The following is a 12,605-nucleotide window of genomic DNA, read 5'->3' on the forward strand; positions in this document are numbered from 1 at the left end:
CCAGAACACCATAATAATAATTTTTAGAGAGAAAAGAAAAGAGGCCAAGGAAATACGTCAGTGGGTGGAACTCAGAACTTGTCCGCCTGAGGCTTCCAGCTCCCCCCTGGGGTCCTTGGAGCAGTTCTCTGGCTTCTCTCTTTTTTGTAAAATAAAATTACAAATACATTTTTTTTTTCCTACCAGGATTGTTGCTGGGGCTCAGTGCCTACATGATTATTCTACCACTCTCAGTGGCCAGGCAGAGAGACACTTGCAAATCAGCTCCTCTGCTTATGAAACTCCCTCCACCCCACCCCATAAGTGAGGACCTGGGGCTTGTACCTGGGTCCTTGCACATGGTAGCATGTGCGCTCAACCGGCTGTGCTACTGCCTGGTCCCTAAATAAGATCTTTCTTTTTATCATTTTATGTGGGGGAGGAGTCATGATTTACAGTACAGCTATTGGCATGTGGCTATGATCTCTCATGTCCTGAAAGTGACAGGTGTCTGCAGAACACTGTGACCCCCAGTTTGGGCCCTTCTCCACCACCCTGGTTCCCCCCCACCCCATCATCTGCCTTCCCCCTACACCACAGTCCTTTGTTTTGGTGCAATACACTACACCCAGTCTGAGTTTTATTTATTTTTATTTTATTAAAAGAGCCACACAAGGATCCAGGTTCGAGCCCCCGGCTCCCCACCTGCAGGGAAGTCGCTTCACAGGCAGTGAAGCAGGTCTGCAGGTGTCTATCTTTCTCTCCCCCTCTCTAGCTCCCCCTCTCAATTTCTCTTCGTCCTACTCTGCCCCCCCCCCCAAAAAAAAAAAAAAAGGCCACAGGAGCAGTGGATTCATAGTCAGGCACCAAGCTCCAAAAATAACCCTGTAGGCAAAAAAAAAAAAAAAAATTAATTTTCTGTCTTTAGTTATTTGTAAAAATATTTCTTTCTTTCTTTGCCACCAGGGTTATCACTGGAACTCAGAGCTGCCACTATGAATCCACTGCTCCTGACAGCCATTCCCATCCTCCTTTTTCCTTTCTTTCTATTTTGTTTATAATACAGAGAAAGGAGGGGGTTGGGTGGCGGTGCACAGGGTTAAATGCACATAATACAAAGCACAAGGATCCTGGTTCAAGTCCCTGGCTCCCCACATGCAGGGAGGTCGCTTTACAAATGGTGAAGCAGGTCTGCAGGTGTCTGTCTTTCTCTCCTCCTCTCTATATCCCTACCTCTCTCTCAATTTCTCTCTGTCCTATCCAAAAAAAAAAAAACAACCCCCAAACAAACAAACAAACAAAACCCAGAAAAAAATGGCCACAGGAGCAGTGGGTTGGTAGTGCAGGCACTGAGCTCCAGTGATAACTCTGGAGGCAAAGAGAGAGAGAAAGAGAGAGACAGACAGAGAGAGACAGAGAAGGAAGTAGGAGAAACACAGCCCTGCTTCAACACTTTTGAAGCTTTCCCCTTGCAGGTGGGGACCTGGGGCTTGAACCTGAGTCCTTGAGTGTAGTAATATGTGCTTAATTAGGTGCACCACTGCCTGCCCCCCCCCCCCCCCCATCTTTGTTTCTTTTCTCTCCTTCTCCTTCTTCTACCAGAGTCCTGCTCAGCTCTGGCTGATGGTAGTGCAGGGGATTGTACTTGGGACTTTGGAACCTCAGGCATGAAAGTCTCTTTACAGAACCATAATGCTGTCTCCCCCTTACCCCCATTTTTTTTTTTTTTTTGCTTCTTAAGTTCCATCTGGAACCAAATCCTTTTATTTTGAGGGAGAGAAGAGAGGGAGAAAGAGAGCTCACTCTCTCCCAGGGAAACTAGGCTGGGAGGTGCAGTGGTAAGGGGCACACCCACCGAACCCCCCAAAAAGTCTCATCGGCGTTGGGGGAGGGCAGCAGCGACAGGGTGAGGTTAGTGCACAGAGTGTCTCCCAAAGTCAAGGGCACCAGACGCTGGGAGGCCACGGTGCAGCCGTTGTCAAAACGGAGACGCAGCAGGCTGATGCCCCGGGGGGCCGGGGAGCAGACCCCCACATTCAGGGTGGCCCCTGGGGTTCCGGCAGTCCGGGGGGAAGAGGAACAGTTGGCCAGTGTCACCTGGATATGCAGCTGGTAGACTCCATCTCTTCTGACCTGCAGCTGCCCATTCTCCAGCTGAAGCCCGTGCAGAAAGGAGCGTCCCAAGGCAGGGTCCCCCTGCCAGTGCAGCCTGGGGTCTTTCCGGGGTGCTGCAGGCAGAAGAGAGGGTGACAGGAAGGACGGAGGGTCAGGGACAGTGGGGACAGGGTGGGTGGGGGACCAAGTGTCTCAGAGGAGGCGAAAGGGTGGGGGTAGACAGTATCATGGTTCTGCAAGGAGACTCTCTTGCTTGAGGCTCTGAGGTTCCAGGTTCAACCCCCAGCACCACCATCAGCCAGAGCTGAGCAGGGTTCTAGTAAAATAATAATAATAATAATAATTAATAATAATAATAAAATACTGCAAACAGACTCTCTTGCCTGAGGCTCTGAGGTCCCACGTTCAACCCCCAGCACCACCATCAGCCAGAGCTGAGCAGGGTTCTAGTAAAATAATAATAATAATAATAATAATAATAATAATAATAATAATAAAATACTGCAAAAAGACTCTCCTGCCTGAGGCTCTGAGGTCCCGGGTTCAACCCCCAGCATCACCATCAGCCAGAGCTGAGCAGGGCTCTGGGGAAAAAAATAAGAAGGCAAAAGTCCCATGGCAGTGGGGAGGTCTCAGGAGAAAGTTTCTTGGAAGGAGACTAATTCACAAGGATAAGGCTCTTATCAAAGATTCATTCAGTGGCTGAATGAATTATTATTTTGTCTCCAGGGTTATTGCTGGGGCTTGGTGCCTGCACTAGGAATCCACTGCTCCTGGAGGCCATGTTTTCCATTTTATTAGGCAGGGCAGAGAGAAATTGAGAGAGGAGGGGGAGATAGAGGAGGAGAGAGATAGAGAGACACCTGCAGACCTGCTTTATTTATTTGTGAAGTGACACCCCCTCCCTGCAGGTGGGGGATTGGGGCTGGTACTGGGATCTTTGTGTGAGTCTTTGAGCTTAGTACTATGTGTGCCCAGCTACTGACTCCCACTTTAATCTCCCTCCCTCTTTTTTATTTCTTTAAACATTTTTTTTTTAATTCCATACTCACAGAGGGGTAAAGAATAGGAAAGCTATCAGGGGAGGGGATGGGTTATGAAGATCCGGTGGTGGGAATTGTGTGAAGTTGTACCCCTACGGTTTTGTTAATGTCTCCTTTTTAAAATAAAAACATTTTAAAAAATAGTCCTTATATATTGGATAGACACAGCCAGAAATTGAGAGGAGGAAGGAGATAGAGAGTGAGAGAGACAGAGAGACACCTGCAGCCCTGCTCCACCACTTGTGAAGCTTCCCCCCTGCAGGTGGGGACCAGGGGCTTGAACCGGGTCCTTGTGCACTGTAACATGTGTGCTCAACCAGGTGTGCACCACTATCCAGTCTCTTTCTTTCTCTCTCTCTCTCTCTTTCTTTATTTCTTCCCTTGTATTGTTACCTTTTATTTTATTTTTATTTAAGCTCTTCTCAGCTCTGGCTTATGGTGGTGTGGGGGACTGAACCTGTAACTTTGGAGTCCTAGCCATGAGAGTCTCTTTGCACAATCATGATGCTACCTACCCCTGCCCTCTCCTTAATCTCAATCAATACGTCTTCTTCTTCTGTTTTTTTAAACACACAGTCATCTCTAGAGGAACACTAAAAAAACAATGAGGTAGGGGAGGTCCAGCTTAGAGGAGAGATCAGGACTTGTAGGCATAAGATTTAGACTTGGAGCCCTGGCACCGAGTGTGGTGGGCTGATATTCTGGTTCTCTCACTCATCAATCAATCAATCAATAATCAATCAGTCAATAAAACTTTGCATTTTTCCTTCAGTACATCTTTGTGTATCTCTCACACTAATAAATAAACTTTTTTTTTGTTAAATATTTTATTTATTTCCTTTTTTGTTGCCCTTGTTGTTTTATTGTTGTAGTCATTGTTGTTGTTGTTGGCTAGGACAGAGAGAAATGGAGAGAGGAGGGGAAGACAGAGAGGGGGAGAGAAAGACAGACACCTGCAGACCTGCTTCACCGCCTGGGAAGTGACTCCCCTGCAGGTAGGGAGCCGGGGGCTCGAACCGGGATCCTTATGCCGGTCCTTGCGCTTTGCGCCATCTGTGCTTAACCCGCTGTGCTACCGCACGACTCCCGAAATCCAACTTTTTTTTTTTTTTTTTTTTGGTGGGAGTAGATAGCATCATGTTTCTGTAAAGAGGCTCCAAAGCCTCAGGTTCAGCCCCCTGCCCCGTCATCAGCCAGAGCTGAGCAGTGCTCTGGTTAAAAGAAAGAAAGAAACCAGGTTCCTGCTGATAAATAAATAAATCTTTGCATCCTATTCTCTGTTACCAGGGAAGTAGCACAAAGGACTTGCCCATGAGAGGTCCCAGGTTCAATCCTCAGTAACATTAATAGTCAGAGCTGAGCAGTGTTCATCTTAATTTTTTTTTCCTTTTGAAAAGTCTTAAAAAGACAGCAACTTTCCCACTTCTGACAGTCAGGCTTGGTCTGATGACATCATCCCGGTTTCACCATTGCAAGATAAGTCAGACAAAGAAAGGTAAGTACCAGATGACTTCATATATGTGTAATCTTCAAAAAAGTCCAAGTAACCCCCCCCTTCCAAAGACAAATTCACACACACACACACACACACACACACACACACACACACACACACACACACACGTGGTACTAGTCATAAACAGGGAGTGGGGCAGACGACCCCACCAATGTGTCCTGGAGCCTCACCTCCCCTGACCCTGCTCCACTAAGAAAAGAGAGAGAGAGACAGGCTGCCAATACCCATGTCCAGTGGAAAAGCAACTACAGAAACCAGACCTCCCACCTTCTGCACCCCATAAAGATCTTTGGTCCATGCTCCCCCAGAGAGATAAAGAATAGGGAAGCTTCCAATGGAGGGGATGGGACAGGAAACTCTGGTGGTGGGAATTGTGTGGAATTGTACCCCTGTTATCTTACAATCTTGTTGATCATTATTAAATCACTAAAAGAAAAATAACTAGTAAAGAGAGAGAGAGAGAGAGAGAGAAAATTAAGAATTTTGGAACATGCTCCCAGAGGGGGAGAAATGTTAGGTGAAGGTGACCAGAGGTCTCTGAACCCCAGTTCCATCAGGACCCAGACAGAGAAGAGGAGAAAAAAATCCAGGACATTCGGAAGTAGTAACAGATGTAGGCATGACTTTGAAAGGAAGAGAAGGCAGGACCATAGGCAAAAATGGGCAAATATATATTGTGGTGTTAATTGTGAAAGCATGGTAAGAGCATAGGGGAACTCCCATCATAAAGATGGAGGTCTGAAAAGATACCCTCTTGTCAGTCTTTCCCTTTCAGGGGTTGAGCATGGAGGGAAAAGCTTTCCTGACTCAGTTTCCCCTTGTCAGTCTCTCCAAGCATTACAAGAACCTACACCCCCCTAACATATAGCTCATTTCCTTGTTATAAATCAAATGGTTTGCCTGCTTAAAGTTCACTGTAGTTCACCTGCTGTGATCACACATACTCCATTTTGCCTTGACCAAAAAGCCCTTTTTTTTTTTTTTTTTCTATTTCCTTCACCTCCTTCTCCACTTTGGTCTAACTCCTCTCTGCCTTCAAGGCTCTTTTCTGTCTGCTTCTCTCTTACCACTAATCACTCCGGAACTCCCCTTTACCACTTACAATTCTCTTTACTCCTTAGAACTTTCGCCATGAAGGTTCTGACCTTCAAAACCCATCATTTATCGCCTCATGTGAAAAATGACCTTTGTTCCCTTCTGCTACTTAAACCCTGCCTCCTGGACAATAAACTAGATCATTTGTGATTAAAATGGTCCTTTTTCTGTTGTTAGTCACTAGAGTTAACACGAGAGGCCAGTAACAAGGCTTATCTCTGCTTATCCCCCACATGAGTGCCAGCAATATATAAATATAGATGGTTCTAGAAATAATAGTCAACCCATCTCTTGTAACCTCGGGAGTACCACTGCAGTTTTGGGGTCACAGAACTCTGGTGGTGGGAACAGGGTGGAATTGTTACCCCTCTTGTCTCATAATTTTGTAAAGCAATAGTAAATCACTAATAAAAATGTTTTGTTAAAAAAAAGATAAAAGACATGGGGCTGAGTGTTGGTGCACCTGGTTGACTGTACATGTTACAATGTGCAAGAACTTGGGTTCGAGTCCCCAGTCCCCACCAGCAGGGGGAAAACTTTGAAAGTGGTGAAACAAAGCTGCAGATATCTCTTTTCCTTACGCCGGTCCCTGCGCTTTGCGCCACCTGTGCTTAACCTGCTGTGCTACAGCCCGACTCCCTAGACGTCTCTTTTCCTTTCCCTCTCCATCACCCCCTTCCCTCTCAATTTCTGGCTGTCTCTATCCAATAAATAAATAAATAAATAAATAAATAAAATAATAATAGTAATAAAAATAGCGGAGGGTAGATAGCATAATGGTCATGCAAACAGACTCTCATGCCTGAGGCTCCAAAGTCCCAGGTTCAATCCCCCGCACCACCATAAACCAGATCTGAACAGTGTTCTGGTTAAAAAAAAAATTTTAAAAAGCTACTACATAATAGTAATAAAAATAAAGACGGAGTAGTGAATGACGTGGTCGCACTGATGTAAACTGAGTCCGTCCCCCCGCCACCCCCAGCGAGTACACAAGCAAGTTCTGGGGGTGACGGACAGAGTAATATTGTAAGTCATGTGTGTCCGAGAGTGAAAATTCAGAGACGTCAAGGCCAGAGAGAAATCACAAGCACACAGCCTGGTAGGTATTAAAAATCAGGCCTTTCTGGGATGACTGTGTCTGGAACATACTACTGAGCCATCATGCTCAAGCCATGTTGCATGACAGTTGTGTGTCATTAAGAAGCAGACAGAGAAGAAAAAAGAGGGAGAGGGAGGGAGGGAGGGAGGGAGGGAAGGAGAGAGAAGTCAGAGCTGAGTTCAGGGATCCTATTTCTTCAGCCTGGAGGTTTGCTTGGTTGGGTCCAGAGAGGTGGTGTGGTGAGTATGGGGCCCTGAATTCAGTTCCCTGCACCTCACCTGCCAGACTCTCTCTTTCTTTCTATCTGTTATTTAAAAAAAAATAGGGAGTTGGGTGGTAGTGCAGCAGGTTAAGGGCACGAGGTGCGAAGCGCAAGGACCGGCATCAGGACCGGGTTCGAGTCCCGGCTCCCCACCTGCAGGGGAGTCGCTTCCCAGGCGGTGAAGCAGGTCTGCAGGTGTCTGTCTTTCTCTCCCCCTCTCTGTCTTCCCCTCCTCTCTCCATGTCTCTCTGTCCTAGCCAACAATGAATGACATAAATAAAAATAACAATAATAACCACAACGATAAAAACAACAAGGGCAACAAAAGGGAATAAATAAACAACAAGGGCAACAAAAGGGAATAAATAAATATTTAAAACATGAGAGACAATTTGCAAGAGGGGGCATATTACCAAGTTCAAGGACCTGGGTTTGAGCTGCTCCCATCATGTCACTTCCCACCTACAGGGGGAAAGCTTTGTGAGTGGTGAAGCAGGTCTGCAGGTGTCTATCTTTCTCTCCTTCTCTCTCTCTCTTTCTCTCTTCTTCTCTCTCTCTGTCTCTCTCTCTCTCTCTCTCACACACACACACACACACACACACACACACACACACACACCCCACCTTACCTGTGTGATTTAGTTGGAGCTCAGCTATGTCCTTCTGAAAGAAAAAAAGACAAAACAGGGACCAGAATGTTAGCGGAGAATTTTGAGTCCCAGCAATGTCCTCAACCTAGGTTCAAAACCTAGGTTGGGTGCTATTTCTCTCTCTCTCTCTCTCTTCCTCTCTCTCTCTCTCTCTTTCAGTCTTAAAGAAGAAGAAGGGGAAGGAGGAGGATATTTGAGACCTCTCATCCCCATTGAGATCTCCTTCCTTCCTTCCTTCCTTCCTTCCATCCTTCCTTCCTTCCATCCTTCCTTCCTTCCTTCCTTCCTTCCTTCCTTCCTTCCTTCCTTCCTTTTCTCTCTCCCTCTCTTTCTTTCTTTCTTTCTTTCTTTCTTTCTTTCTTTCTTTCTTTCTTTCTATATCTCTTTCCTTCTCCACCAGGGTTATCACTGGGCCTCAATGCTGGCCACCACTCAAATCCACCACTCCCGATGGCCATTTCCCCCCACCTTTCTTTTCTTTCCATTTTCCATTTTATTTGATAGGACAGAGAGAAATTGAGAGAGAAGGGGAGATAGAGAAAGAGAGAGACCCGAAGACCTGCTTCACCACTATTGAATCTTCCTGCCTGCAGATCAGGAGTGAGGGCTCTGAAGCTGGGTCCTTGCACATTGTAACACGTGCTCTCAACCAGATGTGCCACCATCCAGCCCCCAAGAGTTTTATCTATCATCTACCTGTCTGTCTATCTATCTATCTATCTATCTATCTATCTATCTATCTATCTATCTATCAATCATTTACCTACCTACCTATCATCTATCTATCTATCTATCTATCTATCTATTTTTTGTTCTTTCTTTTGGATCTTTCTCTCTCTCTTTCTCTCTCTCTTATTTCTTCTCCATGAGAGACAGATCAGGAGAGCAGAAAAGAAGAAAGTAACACCACAGGCCCGCCCCACCACTCCTGAAGCTTCCTCCATTACATGGTACCTTCATGCATTGGCTGGAGGCTCTTGAACCCTGGTCCTTGTGTGCGGTAAGGAATGCGCCCTTCCAGCTGAGCCCCCTCCCCCACCCCCACTTTCATCACACTGGAATACTTGACATCGCCTTTGGCCTTTTTTTTGGGGGGGGGAAAGGGGATTGTAGTAAGTAGATGGTTGTAAAGAGGAAGGGGGTTGGAGCCTGCTCAGACCATTCAGACAGTGACCTTTCCAAGACTTAACAGCAGCTGGGGGGAGGGTCTGGGGGGGAGGTCTTGCACTCTGAAAAAGCCCTCCCTCGTCAGTCACTCCTGTACCCCAAATCAATGCCATGGTTCATGTCCAGGGCTCCCCAGATGAGGATGCTCAGTTTCCCCCTCTCTCTAGAGCCCCCTGCCCCAAGTCCCCCCCCCACCCCCAGCTTCTTGAAGTCCTTCTATGGAAGTGGGGTGGTGGTGGGGGCGGTCACCTAAAAAAGTCCTTTTTCAGGTCTGGGTGAAAAAATTACACACAAATTACCATGCACAAGGACCCGAGTTCAAGCACCCAGCCCCTACCTGTGCTTCAAGAGTGGTGAAGCAGGTCTGAGGGTCTCTTTGTCTCTCTCCCTCTCTATCTCCCTTTCCCTTCTCAATTTCTCTATGTCTTATTAAATACAGATTTAAAAAAAAGTCATTTTTTTCCCCAGGCCTTTATGGAATTCCCTGGAGTCATCCTCCCAGGCTGGAATCCCTTGGGGTTTACCTGCATGTGTACGGGGGGGGGGGGGGGTGCATCTTCTCTCCCCTGACTCATATCCCTCACTTACCTCTGATTTTTTCTTTTCTTCTTTCTCTCTCATCTTTTCTCTCTTTCTGTCTCTCATTTACTTTTCTCTCTTTTTCTGTCACTCTGTCTCTTTTCTCTCTGTCTTTCTTCTCCTGTATCTCTTTATCTCTTTTTTCTCTCTAAAGAGAGAGAAATAGTGCCTGTCTAGAAATAGAAATAGTGTCCGTTTCTCTGTCTCTCTGTTTATCGCTCTTTCATTCTTTCTTTGTCCCTATCTCTCCCTTTCTGTCTCTTTCTTTCTGTCTTTCTGTTTCTCTCTCTTTTTCTCTCTGTCTTTTCCTCCCTCTCTATTTCTCCTTCTGTGTCTCTGTTTCTCTCTCTGGCTCTCTTTTTATTTTTCTTTCTCTTTCACTCTGTCTTTTACTCCTTCTCTCTCTCTTTTCTGTCTGTTTCTCTCACCACCTCTCTTTCTCCTTCTTTCTGCCTTTATCTTTTACTCTCTCTTTTTCTGTCCCTCTCTGTCCTTTCTTCTCTCCCCCTCTCTCTTTCTTCCTGAAGTTGTACCCACATTCTGTAGCCAAATCCCCATCCAGGGAGTCCCGCACTCCTGCACCCCTGCACCCCCAGCCGTCTGCAGTCTCTGGGTTGGGGGTCCTAGCCCCTCCACTCACCACCGGGGCCTCCTGGGGCTGCTGGTGGCAGGTCAGGCTGATGGTGATGGCGACCAGGATGCAGAGGCCCAGGCCCCACGCAGTGGCCCGAGCCCAGGACAGGCGGGGCAGGGGGCAGCCAGGGGAGGCCTCCTCCGCCATGGTGCCCACTGCACTTCGAAGCAGCTGCATCTGAGCCGGCAGGACCAGCGACAGACAGAGAAAGATAGACAGCCAGCCGGCAGGGGCTGGAGGAAACCCAGCCCTCCCCCCCGGAGCCCCCGGGGGTTCTGCCTCAACCTGCCTCTCTCCACAGTCTGCAGGGGGATGTCCAGGCCCGGGAGGAGCCCAGAGCAGGGGATTCCCCACTGAAGGACGCCCGGCCAGGAGGGCTGGTGAGGCCCCCACCCTGCCTCAGAGCACCCCTTCCCCCGCTAGCCCAGCCCGTTTCGTTTCTTTCTCTGCTTGTAGTAGAGGTGTGTCCTTCAAGAGAACAGCTGGGAGCCCTGAGCTGAGACCCCACTCCAGTCCCACCCTGTGTCACTGATGGCTACTTGGCACCTGGGGGGAGAGAGAGAAAGAAAAAGAGATAGATGGCAAGAGAGAAAGGGAGAGAGGGGAGAAAGTGAGAGAAAGAGAGAGAGAGAGAGGAAAGAGAGAGAGAGAGAGAAAGGACAGAAAGGGAGAGAAAGAGGGAGACAGGGAGAAAGGGGGAGAAAGAGAGAAAACTAGGAGAGAGAGGAAGAGAAAGGGAGCGAGAAAAAAGGGAGTGAGAAGGAGACGGAGGGAGAGAGGGAAAGGGGGAAAGGGAGTGAGGGGAGAAAGAGAGGGAAAAAGAGAGAGGACAGAGAGGGGGAGGGAGAGAGGAGAGGCAGAGAAAGAGAAGGAGATAGGGAAAGGGAGAAAGGGAGAGAGAAAGAGGAGAAAGGGAGAGAAATAGAGAAAAGAGAAAGAGAGAGAAGTAGAGGGAGAAAGACAGAGGAAGAGGAGAAAGGGAGCTAGGAGGAAGAAAGAGAAGAGAAGAGAGAGAGAGAGAGAGAGAGATAGATAGATGCAGGGCACCTGGCTGACACCCCATGTCTGTCTGTCTGGTTTCTGTAGCTTCCCAGGGGGACCTTAGCTCTGGGGCAGGTTCTCTCAGGGCACACTGAGGGCTGGTCCCGGGTTGGAGTGCTTCTCAGCTGTTTTGTTTTCTCTCTTTATCTCTTTCTCCTCCTCCTCCTCCTCCTCCTCCTTTTCCTCCTTCCTCTCCTCCCTCCCTCCTCATCCCCAATCCTCCTTTTTCTGGGGTTGAATGTTTTCTCATTCTTTTCAGTTTCCATTCTGTTAATCCCAGGTCAGTATCTGGGGGGAGAGAGGGAGCACAGCACTGCGGAGTGGCCCCCCACCGGTTTTGACCCTCCTGGTGGTGCTGGGGCTTGAACCCTGGGCCGCCTGGCAGGGCACACACCCTACCAATGAGGTGAGCCATCTCTTCTGGCTTCAGTCTGTGACTGACTCACCACAAATCCGTATTTGTTCCCCAGTTGACTCTCGCATTTATTCATTAGTTTCCCTACTCATTCACTCATTCAGTCAGCCCTCCACACATTCATTCATTGATTCACTCACTCATTCACTCATCCATCCATCCACCCATCTCACTGTTTGATTTACCCACTCATCCACTCATTCATTTATTCATTCATCCACTTGCTTGGTCAGTCCATAAACCATTCCTCAGCATCTGAGCTCACACCTGAGTCAGGTCCTCTCTCTCCGAATTAAAAAATTAAAAAAAAATTTATTCATTCTCCCTTTTGTTGCCCTCCCCTTAAAAAAAATCTCTTTATTGGGGAATTCATGTTTTATACTCAACAGTAAATACAATAGTTTGTACATGCATAACATTTCCCAGTTTTCCATATAACAATACAACCCCCTCTAGGTCCTCTGTCGTCCTTCTTGGATCTGTATTCTCTCCCCCCCACCTTGCCCTTGTTGTCGTAGTTATTATTGATGTCATCGTTGTCGGACAGGGACACGAGAAATGGAGAGAGGAGGGGAAGACAGAGAGGGGGAGAAAAAGACAGACACCTGCAGACCTGCTTCACCGCCTGGGAAGCGACTCCCCTGCAGGTGGGGAGCCGGGGGCTCGAACCGGGATCCTTACGCCGGTCCTTGTGCCTCTGCACCACATGCACTTAACCCACTGCACTACTGCCCGAATCCCTCTGTCTTAATTTTTTAAAATCTTTATTTGTTTATTGGATAGAGACAGCCAGAAACTGAGAAAGAAGGAGGTGATATGAGGGAGAAAGAGGGGCCAGGTGGTAGCGCAGCAGGTTAAGCGCACGTGGCGCAAAGCGCAAGGACCGGCGTAAGGATCCCGGTTCGAGCCCCCGGCTCCCCACCTGCAGGGGAGTCGCTTCACAGGCGATGAAGCAGGTCTGCAGGTGTCTGTCTTTCTCTCCCCCTCTCTGTCTCCCCCTCCTCTCTCCA

At 47.9% G+C, this 12,605-nt stretch overlaps 2 protein-coding genes across 2 annotated transcripts in view; both read right to left on the reverse strand.

Moving 5' to 3' along the window:
- Positions 1-1,639: 1,639 nt before the first annotated feature.
- CD70 (CD70 molecule) lies at positions 1,640-10,735 on the reverse strand. The gene is made up of 3 exons (XM_060181387.1): positions 10,146-10,735; positions 7,739-7,772; positions 1,640-2,207 (listed from the first exon to the last, which is right to left on the reverse strand). Exons 1-3 carry the CDS (start codon positions 10,314-10,316, stop codon positions 1,798-1,800), a joined length of 615 nt encoding a protein of 204 aa, XP_060037370.1. The 5' UTR covers positions 10,317-10,735; the 3' UTR covers positions 1,640-1,797.
- Positions 10,675-12,605, reverse strand: part of GPR108 (G protein-coupled receptor 108) — a 5,467-nt gene continuing 3,536 nt past the window's right edge. The window contains exon 3 of the mRNA XM_060182201.1: positions 10,675-10,685. Within this exon, the coding sequence (XP_060038184.1) occupies positions 10,675-10,685 (11 nt within the window). The remainder of the gene's footprint in view (positions 10,686-12,605) is intronic.

The sequence above is a fragment of the Erinaceus europaeus genome, chromosome 23, assembly GCF_950295315.1.
Source record: "Erinaceus europaeus chromosome 23, mEriEur2.1, whole genome shotgun sequence".
NCBI classification, from domain to species: Eukaryota; Metazoa; Chordata; class Mammalia; order Eulipotyphla; family Erinaceidae; genus Erinaceus; species Erinaceus europaeus.

What these genes read in the sequence shown, in the direction of transcription:
- CD70 (XM_060181387.1), bottom strand. Translation starts at nt 10,316, where the DNA reads ATGCAGCTGCTTCGAAGTGCAGTGGGCACCATGGCGGAGGAGGCCTCC. An exon ending in AGCCCCAGGAGGCCCCGGTG is followed by an intron (nt 7,773 to 10,145) that starts GTGAGTGGAGGG and finishes TTTTTCTTTCAG; the next exon opens with AAGGACATAGCTGAGCTCCA. An exon ending in GCTCCAACTAAATCACACAG is followed by an intron (nt 2,208 to 7,738) that starts GTAAGGTGGGGT and finishes TTCTGCCTGCAG; the next exon opens with CACCCCGGAAAGACCCCAGG.